Genomic DNA, 21,959 nt, shown 5'->3' with positions numbered 1-21,959 from the left:
GACAAATTGAAAAATAGATTTTATTTTGTTTTGTTGTATATAATTGGCACTTAACTCATTTAAAATACATAAAAATATAGTACACAAAAACGTTGTTAGTTTTCTTGTTTTCTTTATAAATATGCAAAAGTTATTTGGGGTAAAAAGTATAAATAAATAAATCACGTTCATTTAAAATTGCCAAAGAGTAAAAACAATACACACGCGCGCCATTGCACATTAAATTAATTGTTCAGTACGAGAGTTAGTTGCAACCTTTCCTCATTCTCCATCTCCGTTTCGATCTCCTTCTCAGCATCATTATCTTTTAAGTTTAATCATTATTATCAGTATCATTAGAATTATCATGTTTAGATGGTGTTCTTGGTGTTGGGTGGTTGTTTTTTTTTGTTTTTGGGAGGGCTTAAAGGAATGTTGAGTTGAGCATATATAATAGACATTGTTTTTTTTTTCTTCTGTTTTTATAAATCAACGACATCCTCTTTCGTATAGGGCGAATCTCTAAACGTGCGTCTCGTCGAAGTGCGTTGCAGGCCTTCAACTAATGTCTCCTGTTAATTAAAATCAATATCATTGAATGATTTCCAATTATCAATATCAATATTTACACAATCTACACAATTAAAAGCATTTCACATGCAGGTTAAAAATACATCAACAAGAAAAACACAACTTAATAACAATAACTAAATACGAAACACACGCAAAATGATGAGCACCGAGAAACACATAAAAAAAGGACAGCGAATTAAAGCCAAAAATATGTAATGTCTAATTTTTAATTGATTGAGACGCTGATTGGATGAGTTGATGTTGTAGCCAAGCATTAAGTGCTGCTCAAACCTCAAATAACGTTGAGATCTCTTTGCCAGCAATGCGCTTCACATTGCTCTCAGCACAGCTGCCGCTCTTGGACGCAACCTGTCCATTGCGCATGCTCAGTATCTCATTGCTGATCAGACTTGCGCAGGCCATTGCATGCTCTGTGCTTTTGTTGGTGGTACTGCTGCTGCTTCCGTGCTCTGTGATGATGGTCTTGCTGAGCGTCTCCTGCGTCTCGTTGTTTGTGCTGCTTGTGCTGATGATCTTCGAGCGCGTCTGATTGTTTAATACTGTTGTTGTTGTCGTTGTTGTTGTGGTCGTTGTGCTGTTGCTGTTGTTGTTGCTTAGGTTGCTGCTGTTACTTATGTTGCTCGAACGATTGACTTGGTTCAGCATCGTTCTGGGCATTATGGGCGGCTTGAGGGGTAGGTCTACATGGTTTTTTTGATTTGTTTTACAAGACACATACGCATACGAGAGTACAACAAAATCATAATATGAAAATAAATAAAATACAAAACAAAAAGAAATATTGATATCAACTTGCAAATTACTTCTACTTGTGGATGCTAAGTGCTCTTCAAGATTATGAGGCAGGCAACAATATGTGCAACTCTTTAGCAAGCTCATGCGCTGTGCTCACTGATGCTTACCTAGACGGCTGAGTCCCGCTGCCAATTCTCGCACCGATTTCTTCTCTAACGCAGCACCTACAAGTAATAAGAGTTATTAGCAACAGAATGCAAAATATATAATATAGAACCCTTTTTCCTAATAAAATAAAAGTATGAATTAAATTAAATAAAAATAAAAGTGAAGCTAGCTAAGTATTATAATAGCCATTTAAAATAATATGTAATCTTTCAATGTGTTAACTATACCAAAACATATTACGTTCGGAAATTCGGAAAAAGGAATATGTAAAATTCAAAATCTATCTTTACAATTTATCATCGCATATAAAGTACGATGTTAATTTTAAATTTGTACACATCTGATCACAATTTAAAAGAAAATAAATTAAATCTAAATGTGCGCAAAGCCAAAATATCTTTAAGACGGTTTCTCACACTACTTCAAAGCTTTACCCACCTGGAGTAATGCCCACAATGCTGCCACCACCGCTGCCGCCCGCAGCCAAGGCAATGCCTGGTGTGATGCCCACAATGGAGCCGCTGACGCTTTGACCAAAGTGCAAAACTTCCACATCTAGAAAGCAGACAGGATATTAAAAGTATTCCATATACTCTATAGTTATAGTCTACGTACCTTCATCGAGCACATCGGGCGTGGTCTTGGTCGAGTCCACGCTGCCGTTGCCCGTCAGCTGTTCGCTCTTTGGCTCGCTGCCCACCACAGACCAGGGACGCGGTTTCTGCAGCGCAATTGGCGTGCGCAAGATGCCGTTGCCCGTCTTGACCACAATGTTGCTGCCATCGGCGACATGACTCTTGATTGAATCGCTGCTTGGCGAACGCATTTTATCATCGCGATTGGCCGCTTTGAGCAGTCCACTATTGGACACAGCAGTCGCTGCTGCAATCTCCTCATTCCCTGCGCCGCCTTCGGTGCGCATCTTGACGAGTGGCGACTTGCGGCCCACCAGCGGTGAATACTTCTCTAGATTGTCCGTGGAGCGCGAACGTGTCGCCCACGAGGCGCCTGCAAGCAACAAGAAGGTGTCAATTGGATCGATCTTCAAATGGAACTTAAAACTTTGCAACCTACTTTTGAGCAAAGGCGACTGACGCTCCAGTTTGATGGGTCGTCGTTCCTCCAGTATGGGTGTGGTTTCCTCGGACGTCATGTGTCCGTTGCCATCGCGACTCATCGTGGGGCTGTCAACGAAGGATAACGAACTGCACTCCTCTGACGTGGGCGAGACGAGCGGCGTCAGCGTTGTGGGCGTAACCGAACCGGGTCGGAAAAAGTGCTCCAGTCCATCGCCAATATCCCGCGAGACGCCAACAACGCACTCGGCGCTGACCAGTGGTCGTGTGGGAGCACGCGTCTTGGCGCGCTTAGGGCGCCCCTTGACCAGATGCTGCAGCTGAAATGAGGCGCTGGGCAGCTCGGTAATTGAATCGCAGCACTCGTCAACACCGCCATCGTCAATGGCCGCAATGCTGTCGCTCATGTGATTGGGATTCATGGCACTCGAGGCGCCTGTCGCGGCGGCTGCGCCGCGTGACGACAGCTGGGAGCTGGATCGATGCGAGGAGGGCGATTCCAACAGATCGGGTATGTGACTCAAGCTGAGATTCTCGACCACCGACTGGGGACGCACTTTGCGGGCAACCGAGCGTCGCTTTGTGGGTAAATGCGGTGTGGCCTGCGATGGTGGATCAAAGATTAGCAGAGTTAATAATGCTTAAATTACAATTAATGCATAAATATGATATTATTGTGATTCATTTTGTTTGTGTAATGAAATGATGCTTGGGGATCGGGTAGCGTTTTGGCCATAAAATTAGCATTAAGAAATAACTACAACTACAACTTAAAAGAGAGGAATACATATAGTTCAGACAACAGACGGGGGAAGATAGTTTCGATAGATAGTTATAGCAGGGACCGTAAATGTACTTAACAAAAAAAGAAAAAGATTTGAATAGTTTTTGAAAATAAGAAAACTAGAAATATCAAATGTAATTACGGTCCCTTAAGTGCGGATAGTTATAAGTGAGAACAAGACATAAAAAACTACTTACAAGGTTCAGATATTCCAATTTCTTTTAGATTTGTGATTTAGTTTTTTTTTTATGTAAATGAGTTGGAGACAAGGTTTTAATACAATATATAGATATATGTAGTATAATAGTTATATGCATATAATGTTTATCAAAATGGAGTATAAAATAGTTGTAGTAGTGTTGTAAAATGCCCGCAACAGTTGTTCATGTTGTTGTTGTTGTTGTGGTGGTGGTGATGGAGGTGGTGTTGATGTTGTTGTTGTTGGATGAATGGATGAGATGAGTACAAGGAAACACGAGAAGTACACGAAAGATCAAAAAATAATGAGCTTTTCCTTTTGCGATAATATACACAACAAATTGTTTTCATTAATGACATAATGCATGTGTGTGTGGGTGTGTATTTTATAACTGTGTGTGTGCTCTCTAAGTTTTACTGGAATTTGTCGAGTGCTGTCGCATTGTTTTTTTATGCACTCGTCTCCCGTTTTAGAAATTCTTATTGATTTTTTCTTTTTATAGTACACACACATCAGATGCTATGGCGATAAAGTGTAGTGTAGTTATGTGTATGTAATGTAATTGTATGTAATTGCCACTACCCGCATATGTAGTATTATTAAAAATATATTATTTATAATATACATTGTTTCTATTTCTGGCTTGCGATCGACTCTCGACTACTGCATCCACTTGGGCAACGAGAGATTTTCAACACTTACAGTGGGCGATTCCAGACCCAATTTGGGCAAAACGGAGCCACGTCCACCGGGTCGTATGATCAATCCCTCAGCTTCCTGCAAAGGCACGCATAAAAAAGAACAACAAAATAAGGGCGTTAGTTTCCTCGTTAAATTCGCTATCTCGTTCGCTCTTTCGCTGTGGCGTACAGCGAATGGAATGTTGATAACACAACACACAGTGCGCAACTGGAAATGCTCCAATTTTATAAATTTGTTCATAGCATAATGAAATCGAAAGTCTTCCACCAAAAAAAAGGCTTAGGCTCATGACATCACATTTGTTATTAAATAAAGTGATAACACAGGTGTTGCGCTCTCCCCCTGCTGCTATTTATCTATCAGTTGAGTTATCGATTCGACTTACATGACTGGAACGGCTGCGCACAATGTCCGGCGTTTGCGGCTCGTCGAGAAGCACCGACGGCGACTCGGCGATTCCCAGTCCACGACGATAGCGTGTCAACGCCTCGAGCACCTCATCTGTGGCCCGATCCGAAATTGCTGCCGCTAGCGATTGTTCAATCTCACTGCAAGGTAAACAATAACAAAAGCAAACAGTCAAATTAGATAAAGATAATGCATACGATTAAATAGGCGTTATCTGTTTATCGATTATGTGAACTACTTTTGTTCTGTAGGCGCTACAGCGCTCTCTTTCGCTCCCTCCTGCTCCTGTGTCTGTTCTTGCGACTGTTCTTGCACTTGTTCTTCATCTTCGGGACACTTGTGGTAGCCTGGCTCACTGGCGCCTCTCTCGCTCTTGCTGCGGCCAAGGCAGCAGCATAAACTGCGCATCAGGCCCATCTCCCTTTCTCTCTCTCCGCAAGAAAACGTGGAAAAGCACAACAAACACAAAAGACTAGCACTTGAAGTGGCAGCTTTAACAGCACTGACACAAAACTGGCAATGAATTCGCCTTGACTGCCGCACTTATGGCTCTTGTTGTGACACTCTCTCCCTCAAACACACACAATACACTTATGAATCTATGTAAGTATTTTTTTTTGGGAGCCGCGCGACATCAGCCGTTCGGCTTTTCGAATTGAAATGCATTCAGCTGTTAAGTTATTTTGTGTTTGGTTAATCTTATCTCTCCGTTTTGCCCACTCTCTCTAGCGCTCTCACAAACAGACGCGCTCTCTCAGACGGAAGCAAAAGTATGCATGTGTGTGTGGAAGAGAGAGCTGCCTCAAGCGTGTTTTGAAAACACACACACAAAATTTGCAAGCTCAGCTGCTGTTGGGGTTGAGAGAGCTTTTCGATACTATGTTGCGATCGGAAGTTATCGAAGTGAGAGCAAAGCTTTTAAGTTTTATCAAAGTGTGTCAGGCATTATGATTTAAATTGAATGTGAAAGGAAGTTATGAATACTTTAGCGCGTATAACAAAGTGATTATGCTAATTAAGTACTTTAATCTGAAAAGCTAAAGTTTTTTTAGCAGCAGTTTGTGCGGATAACACAATAAACATTTGTGGTATTTGCTTTTGGCTAATGATTCACAATTTTGCAAATCTCTGAAAACACAGCATTCGCATGTTTGTGTAGGTAAAGTGAATACTGGTTATAAGATTAATTTCAATTTATAAAAATAAATTATTTTTAATTTGATTTAATTTATATAATTTATATAATTTAATGTGTTTTTATGCGCGTATTTTCAGCACAAAAATTTTGATTACAACTGTTCAAAATCTGTTGATTGGCTTTATTATTTTAATGCATATTTTCAATAAATATTAAAAAATAATTAAAATCTTTTTACTTGAGGATAGTTGAATTATTGAAATATTCGTTTGTGTATTTATAATAAATAAAATAAACGAAATGTAAATAAACAACATCCACATTGTCACTGTTGCGTATACGTAATGTCTACTGTATTTGCTCAGCTTTGGCTGTTGATGCTGGTACCGCGACTTTTCGTCTGCCTGAATCACACAAACACACTCACATTTCTCTTGCACTCTTCCACTCTATTTACAATTGAAATCCGCTCTCTCTCTCAATCTCACTTTATTACTCACCCCACTTTATTCATTATCTCGCTGCCGGCATTATTCAGCAGGCAATTCTGCAGAAAATCTTCTGGTATTTGGAGTCGCTCGTTGAGAGCTTTGCGCAAATCTTGAACTACAATTTGATTGCCCAATGTTTTTGGACATTGTTCGATGCCGGTGCGTATCATGGTCTCCAGCGTCTCCTCCAGATATCCTTTGATGGCATAGCTCAACTCGCTGGCGACACGGGTCAACTTCATCTCAATGGGATGCGCATCACTGCGCACCGCCTCCTGCAGCTTGGGCATTAGTTGCTTGCAGTTCTCTGCATCTGTGATGAGACGCTGCACAGCGGACACATTGTCACCGACTCCCTTGGCTATGGAGATGGTGTCCTGTGTCTCGGCCACAAGTTTATCCACCAATTGGTGAGTGGAGGACAACATAAAGCCATGCTGTAGTCTGAATCCTTGACCATTGGCACGTTTTAGCCCGTTGCAATTCCGTTGCAGCAACTCTTGCATTTTCCGCATCACCGCATCCGTTTTATCGGGATGATTCTTCAGGTGCGGCGCAATATCAAACACTGGAAACGGAATCGTGCGCATGCTGTGATTGTGCTCCAAGGCATAAACAATATCCGCATATCCCTGCAACGTAACGCTGTTCTTGTCCAAGTAAATAGTCCGCAGACGATTGTTGATCTGCAGCGCTTTGGCCAGGAGACGAGCGCCCACGTCGCCCATGTAGTTGCCACTGATGTCGAGCTTCTGCAAACTCTGATTGCTGCCGAGCGCATTGATGAAGTCGTGCAAATCGTGCTTCAGCTTGTTCTCCGACAGCACCAACTCGACCAGCGGAAAGTCGTCCTTCTGTATGAGATTGACCAGCGCTTCCATGACGGGTGGAATGTGCTTGGGCTTCATGCCCGTCAAGCTGCGCGTCAAGTGCAGCGTGCGAATCGAGGGATTCTTCGAGATGGCCGTCAATACGGGCGCCAGTTCCGCATCCAAATCTTGAAATGGAAATGTTTAATTACAGAGCTTTAATATCTCTCTTCTTCGCTACTCACTGTTATCGCTGATGTCCAGACTCTGCAGCACGCGCACGCCATGAATGCAGGACTCGAGCACGTGGGCGCCTTGGGTGCCCAACGTATTGCTGCTGAGATCGAGATGCAGTCCGACAGTCGACTCATTGCAGGCCAAACCGAGCAGCAGATTCTTCAGCGCCTCCATTGGCAGCTTGCAGCCGGCAATGTTGAGATGCTTGAGGCTCAGTGTGCTCGTGAAGAATTGCTTGAACGAAGGCGGTATCTCCTTGCCCTTCTTCGTGCTGAACGAGTTGTGCGAGACATTCAGATGCGCCAAATGCGTGGCACAGCCGCGCAGCAGAGCTCCAAACAACTGTGGAAGGCGAGAAATGTTAAAGCAATGTCAGAAAGTGGCATGTTAAAGAAATGTTATGTAACAGAGTCCTTCTGCATTTCTAAAGATAAATTTCATATGTAATTTTATAATATTTTTAAAGTAATATAACTGATATACTTAAATTTTTCAAACAGATTTAGTTTATATTTATTTTTAGCTTTAAATTTCAAGCTCATTAACGATTATTAAAGTGAAAGACAAGCAAAAAGACATGTTAAAGTAATGTTAGAAAAATTACATTTCAAGGAGATCTTCAAAAAAATCAATAAAAGAGAAACCCTATATTAATTGCAAAGAAATGTTGATCTTAATATCTTCTTGTTTTAATTTATTAATTAATTTTATTAGAATTTAATTTTTTTCGAATTTATTTGTGCAATGTTAAGGTAACATTAAAAAAGTGACATGATAAGTGTTTACTTTAAATCAACATAAATAGGTTAAATTTAAATTAAAACTGAATCAATGTCACTTATTTAAAAATAAACTACAAGTGGGAACTAAATAAGCTATAATTAACTGAAATGAAAAGTTGTTTTTAACGGACTTGCGCTATATTTTGCTAGTTAATATTTAAAAGTTATTTGTCAACAATTAAATCGTTAATAATAAGCTCGTTTAGACACAAAATTCTACAGCTGTTGCTTACATTTTCCAGGGTAATGTCAGTCGAGGCCAGATCCAGATGCTCCAGCACATTGGGTTGAGCCAGAAAATTGTGCAAATTCTAAGAGGAAGTAAAATTAATTAGTATATGCATAAAATAATATAATGCGAGTTTCTCACGGTTATATCATCCTTGAGACTGTTGCCGCTCAGATCAAGATACGTGAGTGAATTGGAAATACTTTGATTGAGCGACAGCGAGTGAGACATCTGATTAACTCCCTTCGAGGTGAGACCACAATGAGCCAGAGCCAATTTGCAGAGACCCTTTGAGACCTTGGCAATGGGCCCCGATAAATGTATAGCGCCTGATTGACCAGAAAACAAATGCATTAATATGGTGAATATAATAAGTTAGTTTGGAGTATGAATAAAAGAATAGAAATTTGAGTTCTGTTAATGCTTTGCCAATGGTTCGAAATTGTGGTAATTTACAAAGAGAGAAAGAGAGAGCAGAAGTGAAAAAAGCATATGAATAACTATGAATGAATAGCGAGTTTTGTGGCCAATTGAGTGATGGATTTGCGATTAAGATTGAATCGAATTTAGGCTGATGATACTGCACAGCAAACAACTATATAAACAACAACAATTATATGAAAACTGTAGTAAGTATTTAAGCCGGTTTTCACTGCCACAAATTTGCAACATTTTGGCCAATAAATTGATTTATACGCTGCAGTAGAAACCGGCTTTAAGCTTGTGTGATTTGTGTGTTAAGTGAGGCATCGGCAAACCTTGTACAATTTTTCCAAGTAGGGCGCACAATGAGCTTGCTCCTACAGCAGAACAACACGATAACAAAAGTATAATGAGTATAATAATCATTACAAAACAAAAGTACAAATTGTTAGAGGAGAAGAGAAACGCATTAAATTGGATTAATTCGAGACACACACACACTGTGAAAAAAAACAGACGCTTGCATCGCGATGCAACTAATTTGCCACTTGCTGCACGTTGCGGGGCTGGTTAGTAGAAGGGGGGCGGGGCGGGGAGCCAGAGGCAAGTGGATAACACACACCTTTATCCTCGATGATGTTGTGACTCAGATCGATGGTACGAATCGCCGGACTGCTGTTCGAGATCACAGATAACGATAGCTTATTCAGAAAATCGCATCTGCAAATGATGAGTATCAAGTTAATAACTGTTGCATGTGAAGTGCGTTCGTTGCATGCGGCATGCCACTTACCTTAAACCTAGGGCCTCCAGATGCAGCTCCTCCAGCCACATGGAGCGCTTGAGCACGTGCAGAACGCGTTCCAAGGTCTCGTTGGAGAGACGCATGTGCGCCGCCTTCAGACCACGAAAAAAACGTATTATACTCCAGGGCTGACACAATGGCCATCAAGTCTCTGTCAGGGATGGAAAATACTCGTTTAGAAATAATCCAAATTTATTTTAAAGTGCATCCTTACTTGGGTTCCAGGTGATCAAAGTCGCGCAGGTTGAGCAGCCGCGTGTCGTGCGACAAATAAATCGTGTCCACATCCCAGGCGACCTCCTCGCGGTATGGCACGCCATGGAAGTCGCACATGCAGGCATATTGGGCACTGAAACCGCCGCAGGGTCCCACATTGCGTGGATCCGATGGACGAAACTCCTCCGAGAAGATTGTCTCTCGCTCCGGCGGTTGGATATCGATCTGTAACAGAGAGCCAAACGAGAAATTAGCAAGGAGAAAAGGGTTGCATTTTATAGGAATATTATTATTATATAATTATATAAATATTTTTTTCCATTTACTTATTTTCATTTTATTTATTAAGATCTATAATTAAACAGAAAAAAAATGTTTTGCTACAACCTTTTTATTAACAGTAGTTTCTTAAGATTTTTCATTTATTCATTTTAATTATTTTTGTTTATATACAAGTAAGAAAGATACAGTCGAGTGTGCTAGACTTTGAGCTACTCGCTACGCATTTTTAATAAAAGCAAAACACTGCATTCAAATTTAAAAAATATACCGCTAAATTGCTAATATATGCCGAAGGCTTTATTTGGTATATCATTGAAATATTCCATAGAGGTAAAAATATACCAGGCTGACAGTCAAAGCAGCTAAATTCCGATTGCAGTAAGCTTGATTTACCATACAGAAGGATTTCTTAAATAATTTCTATAAATTTTATTCGATTCTCAGGAACCATAAATACTAGTTATTATAATATGTATTAAAATTTGATATTAAGATTTTAAGCAAAAATAGTTATCAATAATGAAAGTCTCTTTTATTTTTTCATATTTTGTTATCTTTAGAGATTATTATTTCCAAGGCGTACACTGCGTATGCGCTATCTGAGCGAGGAGCAAATCACAGCTGGGCGCACGCTACGTATACGTTATACAAATAACAGTGGGAATTTCTACGACTAGAGAATAATTTCTTCGACTACAACGTTTCGTTTTGCCTCGCCTAAAATGGATAGCGTGTATGTCAGAGTCGAGTTCACCCGTCTGTAAATTTCTTAGTGGCTTCAAAGGCGTTAACAGCGCACTTAACACTTAACACTTGGTGCCGCAGTCGCGTGCCTTGTGGCAATTATCTAACGTTTTGTGTGGCAGCCCAATTGTTGTCGATGTTGCTGTTGTAGCTGATGAATCTCTGTTATTGTTGTTGTTGCTTTTGTTGTTGCTGTTGCTTGCTTATTGTTGTTTACATCAAAAGCAAACACACCCAAGAAAATAACTCTTGCCTGGCTCATAAAAATGTAAAAATTGCAACAATAACCGAAGCAGACAATGCAAAGCGGGATGAGTCAATAGATTTGCATAAATGCAGCCATCAACAACAACAGCAACATTATGAACAACGCCAGCCACAGCAACAACAACCGCAACCACATCCATTTCCACAAGTTGCGGCATTATAAATGCATTGAATTATTATGTTGACAACTACAACAACAACAACAACAAAAGCTTAATTGAGACAATAACAAAACTGCTCTCAAGTGTATGTTGTGTGTGCGTGTGTGTGTGTGTGTGGTGTGTAGGAGGCCAAGTGTTTTACCCACAACAAGTTTTTATTAGGCAGTTTCTTGCGTCTCAATAAATTATTTAAATATTATCATAAACCGTCGAGATTTCAAAGCTATTTTCTTACATTTTTGTCAGTGAACTTGAACCCAAGTTTAACTATCATAATTATTTAAAAGTTGAAGCTCAAACCTAGCATTTAAATATGAATTATTATAAATATTATATTACGATTTTCTCTATTTTCTCTTTATCTATAAATAATTGCTTGTGCAATTATTTACTTGCTTTGAAAGCGCATTTGTATAATTTCCTTTACATATTCATTTTAATATTTTTTAAAATGTAAATCGACTTTTTCTTTGATCTCTAACTCAATTTGTTAATAGTTTAATTAACGAAATGTTGAAGAAATGCAATTCGTAAATTTAGTTTGCAAAATGTCAATTGCTCTGGGTGAAATGCCAACAGAATGTTAAATATTAAATTAGGCTTTAATTAAAGCCAACTCGTGTGTGACTCAAGCGTTGCAAAGTGGCAAAGCCATACAACTACACTTCACCCACACACACACACACAAGCCATCAAACACACACCCACACACACGCTCACTTATACACAATGTTGACAAACAACAATTAAGTAGCGATTATTTGCAATTGAGCTCAAAAGAATGTCGCTGTGGATTGGAGTAAAAATAAAGAAAATACGGAGGAAGCAAGAGAAATGTACAGACAAAAAAGAATTAGAATATTATAGAAAATGTAAACATTCTAATGGAAAAAAAATTTAGAAATATTCAAAAAATAAATAGAAATGTGCAGTGCAAAAAGAATTGAAATATTATAGAAAATGTAAACATTATAATGAAAAAGAGTTTTATAAAACTTAATTAAAAAAGAAAAATGTGCAGATAGTGAAAATTGTAATATTAAAGAAAATAAAATTGCGTTATAAATAAAGACAGTTACATAAATAAAGTAAGAGAAATGTGCAAAAAAATAAAAAATATGATAAAAAAGAGATTCAGAATAATTAAATAAGAAATAAAATATTATAGAACAAAATTTATAGTGAAAAAAGGAATGAAGAGCGTTTAAATTCCTGTTTAGTTTTAATAATACTAATTCTAGTTGCAGGGTATCTTCTAGTCGTGCTAACCCCTGTTCGTCTTATAATATTTGTAATTCGCATTGCGTCTCATGCATTTGATTTTTATCGACTACAATAAATATTGCACACATAAATGTTACGTAATTTCATGAGTTACAATTATTTATGCAAACTTCGCTGGTCACGATGAATCAGTTAATACCTTTTATATATGATATAATACCTTATCAGGGTATGTAATCCCTCTGGAAATAATATTAAATTAAAAAACTCGCAAGTTCGCTTTTGAAATTCAACTTTTTATTCTCTGAAAGTTGCGAGAGAAAAAAAAACTGTGTTAAAGAAACTTGTGATGTCATTTGAAAGTTTTTCAGTTCATTTAACCCATTATCATTTCTTAAGTTCCATGTACAATTCTTGTCTTGTCAGTTTAATTCAAAAAGTTTCCATTGAAATGATATCATAAAAAAGGAACTTTATGTAAATGTATTTTGCCCAGCTCTTCCATAAACTACACGCGTTTTTATAGTATTCTACTTTCTATTTACTAAAGCAATCTTGCGATTTGCATATAGAAATAATTGGATAATGCGACTTACCTTTTTGATGATGTATTTGAGAGGAACTGTTGGAAATATTTGCTTGATGGCCGAGGCTAAATCGGTTAAAATGACATCAGCGTTCTGTGAAAAGCAACAAAATAAATACGATAATGATATAGTATAGAGATATTATAGATGAATTGGGGGCTGTGCTTACCGAGCTGAAATTGCCCGCATCGCCGGTTGTGGCAAACGAATATGGCCGATCGTTGGTTATGATTGAAAAATGCGTTGACTTTTTGCTCTCGACGCCCACAATGTCCAGATAATGAAAATGGCATTCGATCTAACGATAAAGATATAGAGTCTATATAGTATTTGAAGATAGCAAGGTGTGAATATTGAGACTCACCTTTGTGGGCACTTTGGCGCTGAGCAAGTAAATGCGAACGGGCGTAAAGACCTGCAAAGAAAAATTATGATTAAATTCAGCATACTTTCTGCTTATTACTGATGAAAGCACATTAAAGCTGTAGTGTAGAATAGAAACACCATGAAGAGCCTCAAATCAGTAGTTTAGTTAATTAATCGAAAACATTATTGTCTGCTAAGCAAAATCTAAATAGCATTAAGGCTTAACCGTTAAAAATATATTAAAGCTTTAAACATAAAAGCACCGTAAAGCTTCTGCATTGAACGCAAAGCTTTTATGTTGTAAACAAATGAAATTGACAAAAGCTATTAAATGTTTCTTTAGCTCTTTTACACTAAAAGCACATTAAAGTTTATACAACAATGTTTTCATAAAAAGTTTAGTGAACCTACAAGCACAAAGGCAAATTGCATTGTAGTGAAGAGGTGTGTAAAGTGGACCCTGCTATGCAGCTCCTTTAACAATGAACTCCATTGAGGAGGTAACTCAATTTTCAGCGACTTTTGTAAAGGAAAACTTGGCAGCGTTTAATTGGAAATCAAAGTGCGTTCTATAATTCATTTAGCCACTTAACAATGCACGAGCTACCGTTGGATTGTAGCTTGAAGAGGAGAAAGAGGAGTAAGGGGGCAGAAAGTCATGGAATAAAGCAAGAGGGGTCTGGAGTAATTGGACACTTTGTTTCAGTTTAGAACTTAAGCGGCTTTTTGCGCTCTCGACCCGAGCAAATCAATTTTCCAGGCGACCAGGCGAGAAATTAGCATAGTCTCAGGTAGCAAGCTGAATGCCGCTAAGTATGCTACAAAAAATATCAATTACACTTGAGAGGGAGCAGGAGAGAGAAAGAAATATAGAGTAAAGTTACGAACTGCCCTCGAACTGTGTTTGTTGACTGGAAAATTCTAATCGAAAACTTGCCCAAGTTGAACTTTAAGTACAAGTCTCCACATTTTTAATTGAGTTTTGAGACGCTCTATTGACGTCATATCGCAATATCAAAAGGCTTAAAGCATTGCTGCAGTTACCAGTTAATGGTTGGCCAGCTTGATGGGGAGCTGAGATTAAAAACCAGAGCGAGATAGCTGTCAGGTGAGGGGCAGAGTTTCTAACTCGACTAGTTACATACTCATCAATCTAATGATGAGAAAAGTCTATTCACTAGACATTATACGCAAGTGTGTCGAAGTCAATTATAAATTTGAAAGCTAATTTGGTAAAGCTTTTTTATACTTTTTGGTTGAGAAGAAATTTTAAAAGTTATACACCTCAGTCTAAGAAGACTAATTACGTACTTATGTCAGATCTTTATAAACTTTATTTTCAAGAATTCTGAAGCTGATTCTACAACCAGAAAAAAGACAATCACATGAAAGCTGTAATATAAAAAAAAGCGAACTACTGTTTTCTAATTAATAAGCTTGGCAGCCTAATATACCCACAGCTGTCATCACCTTGCTTACAGGGTATGTGATCATTTGAATGCAATTTGTTGGCCTGGCAGCCGCAAGCGAGGCATCCTAGCGTGCAATTTCACATACAAATTAGAGTGTCGAGTGGCTAAAGTCGAAGCCGAACGCAAAGAAGCCACGGGGGAAGAGGAGGAAGGTAAAAACTGTGTGTGTGGCAGGTGGCAGAGCATTGAGTGAAGAGCAACGCCGAACAGCTGCAGGCCAAATGCAATTGGCAGTTGGATGTTTTGATGTTGGCCATAAGTCGACACTTACCAAGACACGATTCTCCGTTTTATCTCCTTTCGTTTCCAATTTGACCATATACTTGACCAAGATCTTTGTGTGGCGACCCAGTATGGACTTGACGCTTTCTGCAAGGGATGGAAAGAGAAAGAGAAAGAGAGAGAGGTTTAGATTTAAATCAAGTCAACAATTACGCGATATTAAGCTATTCATGAGATATATAGATATATATACTTTTATACAACTGTACGTGTGTACATTTATATCTATCACATTATGCATTGTCGCGTCGCCTCGCTCTGAATGCCAATTTGTGGGGTTATATCATAGACATAGGCCGACGAAGGGAAGGGGAATGAAGAGAAGGGGGAGGTTGACAGCAAGCACCTCGTATATTGCCTATTATGCTTTGTGTGCTTCTCAAACCAAACACGTAGGCAACTTTATGAAGGCAACAACACAGTTTGAAATTTTTGCCAAGCTACCCCTTGGCCCAGACACGCACACACTCACTCACTCACACACACATACTTATACATTGAGCCCCACTTCACGCTACCTCAATCCCCCTGCATTCATTTCCATTTCTAGCTACTTATCATAGCATCATACACACAAACACACACACACACACGCACACTGTCATGCAGTCACTCATCCACTCTCACCCATACACACTTAGAGCGACTCTCTTCTTCTCACTCACTCGCAGCGATGACGAATTTATTCAAAGTGAGATATTTTCATGTGCATTTGACAATGCCAGCAACGCTTGGCGAGGGAGTTGAAGTAGGACGCAATACACTTTGATTGTTGTTGTCGCCGTTACTCTCGTTGTTGTTGTTGCTGTTGCTGCTTTGGGCACCGGGAACAAGGCATTATGTCATGCGACAGGCACGCCAAATCTCAAGTATGCTCGCTGGCAGTCAAAAACGTAGCGGACAGAAGGAACTCACTAGGGGAAAGTAGAGGGGGAATAAGTTGTGACTCCTTGTCTGGGCATGTGCCTTCTGGCCCCTTTCTTCGTCTCCTTCTCACGCAACGAAATATGTTATACGGAATGGAAATGTCAAAAATGCTGTCAACTAACGAGAGTATCATTCCCCAAAGCAAACTATTGGCAGCAAAAAAAAATATACTTCAGAAAAGTCGGTGATGATTAATTAAAGTGATATGTTGATTCTATAACTTATATCAGTTTTGATTTATAAAAACAAAACAGTAAGGGTTATCATTTTTAAAATAAACATTAATCTCTATAGAAAAATGTCTCACAGAAAAATCTTTTTAATTTCCTGGAAATACTGATAGGAAATTTCCGTTTCAGTTTTGCTTGGAAAGAATATTTTTATGTACAAATCGAAATGGGTTTACAAATATTGTACATAATCAACTATTTTAAACTATTATATTTTTCCTGTCGAACTCAAAACCCTATTACAATAAAGTGCTCTAGAAATAGCCATAAAGTAAAAGTTTTAAACTTGCGTGCAAACAAGTTTAGAATTAAAGCTCTCTGCATTTGATTTCCAGTGAGTTTCCAGTGATTTTCTAGCATAGAATTAACCCCAAAGGAGGCTTATTGTTAACTGAACTCGCATTTTCCCCCCAGGCCGAACCAATTATACGGCATTTTGGCATTTAAACTACACGAATACACAAATTGAGCGGCGGAAAGTGAAAAAGCAAATGTGTAAGTGGCATGTGTGTGAGACATGCTCGAACATGTTTGTTGGCAATAGATTTGCATGAAGTATGCCATAAAAGAGCAGCGGGAGCAATTAGGGCCCTGACCACACTCACTAAACTGGCCTCAAAAATGTGGCCAACGGCAAACAGCAAGAGAAAGACATTAGGGGCCAAGTGGCGAGTGCCAATTGTGTGTGTTATGGGCCCAAACATGGATTGTTAAGACCTGTAGACACGCACACATAACAAACAGCCAAAACAAGTTGGCAGAGCCACCCACAGGCGGCATTTGTAACGGCGCCAACTATTCCAAAACAGCAACAACAACAACAACAATGTGGAAACTGAGAAAGAAAAAAATTATTGCTTGACAATGATAAAGATCATCATCATCGTCATCATCGAGAGCATGAGCAGCGAAGCGTCCAAGCGGCAACATTGACAGTTAACTGAGAGACGACAGCAAAACATTTGGCTGCTGATTCTCTTAATTGCAGATGAAGTGAATGAACTTTGCTGCGTCTCTTCATCGTCTCTATCGCCATCTCTATCTCGCTCGAACACAAACATTATGATTACTTTGTACACTTGTGTGCTGTGCTGTTCTGTTCTGTTACATCGCTTGACACTATGTCAATATCACGATGACGCAGCTGATGTGCATACACATAGCCTCTGTCTGTCTGCAGTTTGTTTGCCAAGTGCTGCACTTGCAAATACCCTAGAATTTGCATATATCGCAATTACGTGATGTGATATCAAGTAAAAGTCGACAAAGTCCATAAAAAAACGGAACTCAATAAAATCTTTATTTTACGACATCAGTTTTATTGTCGTTTACAAGTTTGCTGTTGCTTTTTCATAGAGAACCAAGTTTTGCATTTTATAGTCCACTAGAGTAATTCCTATTTATAAGTCAGAGCATAACAAGTATGTATATTACTCATTTTCCACGCTTGAATCTCTTGATTACCTGTCTGGCTGCCTCGATTCCATTTCCGCTTCAAGGAAATTTAACTTTAATTGCTGCCAACTGTGGTCAATTTGCCAAGCTGTGTGCTGCTCTGCGATGCGATAAACATCTCTCGGGTCAATAACTGCGATAACACGATACACCTGCTTTCGATACTTTCGATGAGGTCAAAGCACCAAAAACCAAATAAAAGTTTGAGCGGATTTTGCCAGCATTACAGCCATTGACAGCATTCTAAGCTTGCCAATGTGACCTAATTTATAAAAGTTTTGTTGCTACTTTTTCTTCTTCTTCTGCGTTTTTTGCAGTACAACTCAAACTCGGCACAATGGCCGGAGATTACACGAGTTCAAAATACTCGACTACAAGTGCAACAACTGTGGGCGTGTCACTGTATTTGCGTGTGTGTGTGTCATCTTGTCTGAGCCTTTTATTACGACACTTGTATAGTTTGTTGATTGTGCGCTCTTTTTGTTGCATGCTGTGGCAAACACACACACACTCGCATTCACACTACACACAAACTTGTTGTGTTTGCATTACAAAGGCTGTCAAAACTTTGTCGAGAACAAATGAACATGCGACTAAACTCAGTTATACAGTTTGACAGCCACTGCCCGCCGACAAACTCACACATACACAATTCTATGTATGCCAAAGCAAGCTCAAAGCTTCTTCTCACTACAAAGGATTAGGTACAACACAGACTCCCAATACATTCATATGATTACATACACAAGCGCATGTAAGCATATACACATCCATATATAGAATGCTTAAGTACTTTTGATCAATCTTCTTACAAGCTTTTTTCAACTCATAAAGAATGTGACAATCGCAACAATGTTTGCAAAAACAACAACAACAACAACACAGGCAGCTGCTGTTTAAGCTAACGGTACAATCAAAGCAAAAGCCACGCCAAACGCAGCACACAAAAGAAAGTTAAACGAAGATTTTTATTTTCGTTTTCTTTGCACACAACTTTTGTGATTACTTTACGTTATGTTAATTATATTTGCACAATGGAGCAGCGAGGGAGTGAGCAGAGTGGCCAGTTAACTGTAGGAGAGAGCAAGCGAGTAAGCGAGACATGGACAGTGAATGGGACAGTGGGAGTGTGAGACAGACAGACTGACTGGCGGCAATTGCAATTTACTTTCGCGTGCGCTATTAACAGCTGTCATTGTTGTTGCTGCTGCTGTTAACATGGACAGCTGTTAGCTTGGACAGCTGTGCGCTGTTAAATCTGTAAACAATTGATTGAGCTGAAGATAGGCGACCCTGAAGATGAACACAATAGTGGTTATTCTTATTACAAGCTACTGCTATATTTTCTTTGGCTATTTTAGTCAGCAGCTGTAGTTGCGTTGTGGTCCAGTGGGCGTGCGCTTAAATTGATTTGACCTCAAAACGCAGTTTCGCTGTGCGAAATTTGACGCTGAGCTTTCAAGCAGTATTGGTCACATTGTTAAAACTACGACGAGCAGAGAGCAATAGAAAGCGACAGGTTACTCACACACACATACGTATACACGTGCTTAAAACTCTCCCTCACTCTCTTGGTTGCTTTATTTCTATTCCCAAAACCAGGGCAGCAACAACGGGTCAGGGATGCAGGCGCATCATTAACGTCACTTGCTGTTGCTGTTTGTTGTTGCTGTCATGTGACACAATTTCACCCATTCATTGCTGCTGCCGCCTGGCGACCTCAAAATGGAGCACAAGCTTTGTAACAATTTTATTTCATTTTTTGCCGCTGCTGCTGCCGCTGCGTTAGTTTTGGTGCTTGGTGTCAATTCTGCGCGCTTCTTGAAACGAACGTTAAGTTAATATGCCGTCAAACGAGTTCTCTGACTTCACCGTCAACTTTCAATCTCCCAAAAAAAAAAAATAAATAAATAAAACTGTGTCTCAGCTGGCAGCTTTTACGGCGAATGCAAAATGTGTGTGTTACTAATGAGACGCAAGGCAGGATAACATTCAAACTGGAAGTGGAGCAAAGACGGGAAACTGGCACACGCAACAACACCAACAAGAGAGAGTCATTTTCGAGAGCGAGCGAGAGTAAGCGAGATGACTCGATGGTCAGCAGTCTTAGCACTAATTGCATACAATTTACCATTAGCTGCTGCATTGCAAATGAGCCAATGGCAAACGTTTAATTGGCTGCTTGCATGGAGATCATTGAAATTATGCTGAGAGGGTGCAGCTGAGTGCAAAGTGCGTATGTAGGTCAATCAGAGGACACGTGACGCACCAGAAACTCTCCCATGGCCTTCAGCACAACTCTTCGACTTGACCTATTCAATAAAAGCAGTTTGGCAGCTAAAACTGGACCAATAAATTTAGGGAAGTAGTTTGGTTACTGTAGATGGCAAATTTGAAATTCGCATTAGCCACAACAAAGGAAATCATCAACATATTTTGCTGGATTTTTAATTACCCTATTGAAAATTACAATTTTAATTGGGTCACATTAAATGCAACGAAATGAAGCAGGTTGGTCACACTAACAATTGACGTCTACAAATTTATGATTGCAAATTGAAACTCGAAATTCACACAACAAAAAAAATCGACAAAGTTAAACTGCATTTTTAATTAACTTCTTCGATAAAGGAATTTTAATTGGGTCACAATAAATGTCATTTGATGTAAATTTGTGCCACCAACAGCAGATGGCAAATATTTATGCGCAATCTAATCAACAATATTGTAATGAAGCCCAAACAATTGTGCAACAACTTTTGATTCTTTCGATAAGTCTTTCAAGATTTGCGTGTTTGTAGTTCGCAAACAAAAGCTTCAAGTCAAAAAAGCAATAACGATATCGCAATAATAGCAACAATAACAATATCAATAACCATAACAACAACAATTTCAGCAAGTCAATTTTACTCTGAAAATAGGTGCAGCATTTTATAGAGTGCGAAAAGGAAAAAAAAACAGGGGGACCCCTTCAGCCAATCTTCCATTCTTCCGCTCATGCTATCTCGCTCTTACTCACTGTCTTGCTGATTACAGCTATCATTTTGTGTGGTGGTCAAGTAAATACTAAACGACTATTCATGAGTGTTTTCCATAGGCCAGAGTAAATAACGGCGATGATGACGCATTCCGCGTAGAAGTTGTGGCAGTGTTGCAAGTTCTGGTTGCATGTGTTCGTTGCTCACCTTTGTATTTGGACTTGCCAGCCACATCGCGAATTTGCAGCTCGATAATGCGACGCAGATAGCGATCGATGTGATTCATCATTTCGTTTGTATACATTTTATTCACTGCATATGCACGTAACAACAATTAGGAACACTAAAATTAATAACAATTTGAATATATAGAATTACGGGTTAAATTGCCTGACGCTGACGTACAGCGCTTTAGCCAGGCACAAAGCACAAACTGACAAACTCAAAACTCAACTGTGCCAATTGCGATCGCGTCTTATCAGCACGTTGCGCTCTTATCTTCGCCTTCAAAGCCGAAGCATTGAAATTGAGAACGTAAGTTGTAAGAGAGTGAGAGAGCGAACGAGTAACACAGTTTTCTTGCGTGGAAGGGAGAAAGAGCAGGCGTAATGGGTTTTGGGTGTGACCAAAAGGTGGGAGCTACGACACTGAATTATTTGAGGCGCAATAGCTTAAAGTTGCTTTTATAAAAAAAAGCTAAAAACTACAAAAATTCACAGACAAATTATGAAGATCAACAGAGTTTATGATTTTTAGAGTATGTATTATTATTACAAAATAATGCTTTAGACTGGTTTTGATTACCAGTTACTAAAAATCTAACAAATTTCGCAACTTAATTAAGTTAAGTTATATTTATCTAAAAGATAAATATATATTTAACATTATAATTCTTTACATAAATGTTTTCAAGTGCAATAATAAGCCTATACTATACAAAAAATGAACCCACCCTTAAGCAATATTTAAATTAAAGTTTACATTAAAATGATTTCACATTGAGGAAGTTTTTGATGAAAAATTTATTTCTACGAGCAGTTACAATGGCCTTAATGATCTGCGTAATTTCATAGCATAATTGATATAGATATTTATAAAAGCGACATCGTAGTATTCGAGGCCTTTAGTCTTAACTGTGATTATGCGTTTCTTTGTTGTTCTTAAAAACGCCCAATTACGGGGACTTCACTGTTATCTGAGGCAACCCGT

The 21,959-nt window shown here is 39.0% G+C and overlaps 1 protein-coding gene across 1 annotated transcript; it reads right to left on the bottom strand.

The window, feature by feature from the left end:
- Nucleotides 1-360: 360 nt before the first annotated feature.
- Nucleotides 361-21,164, bottom strand: LOC133844609 (F-actin-uncapping protein LRRC16A). Its single transcript, XM_062278684.1, is given in 23 exon segments — nt 361-551; nt 844-1,253; nt 1,476-1,532; nt 1,915-2,031; nt 2,092-2,484; nt 2,551-3,154; nt 3,534-3,554; nt 4,238-4,312; nt 4,623-4,785; nt 6,284-7,271; nt 7,329-7,662; nt 8,336-8,413; nt 8,473-8,660; nt 9,090-9,131; nt 9,377-9,474; nt 9,548-9,669; nt 9,671-9,710; nt 9,774-10,000; nt 13,050-13,133; nt 13,210-13,338; nt 13,405-13,455; nt 15,150-15,247; nt 20,958-21,164. Coding segments are annotated over 23 exon segments (4,506 nt in total). The 5' UTR covers nt 21,055-21,164; the 3' UTR covers nt 361-461.
- Nucleotides 21,165-21,959: the final 795 nt, after the last annotated feature.

The sequence above is a fragment of the Drosophila sulfurigaster genome, chromosome 3 (assembly GCF_023558435.1).
Source record: "Drosophila sulfurigaster albostrigata strain 15112-1811.04 chromosome 3, ASM2355843v2, whole genome shotgun sequence".
In the NCBI taxonomy this organism is placed as follows: domain Eukaryota; kingdom Metazoa; phylum Arthropoda; class Insecta; order Diptera; family Drosophilidae; genus Drosophila; species Drosophila sulfurigaster.
Note: the sequence above shows the minus strand (reverse complement) of the source record. Positions and strands in the feature narration are given on the sequence as shown.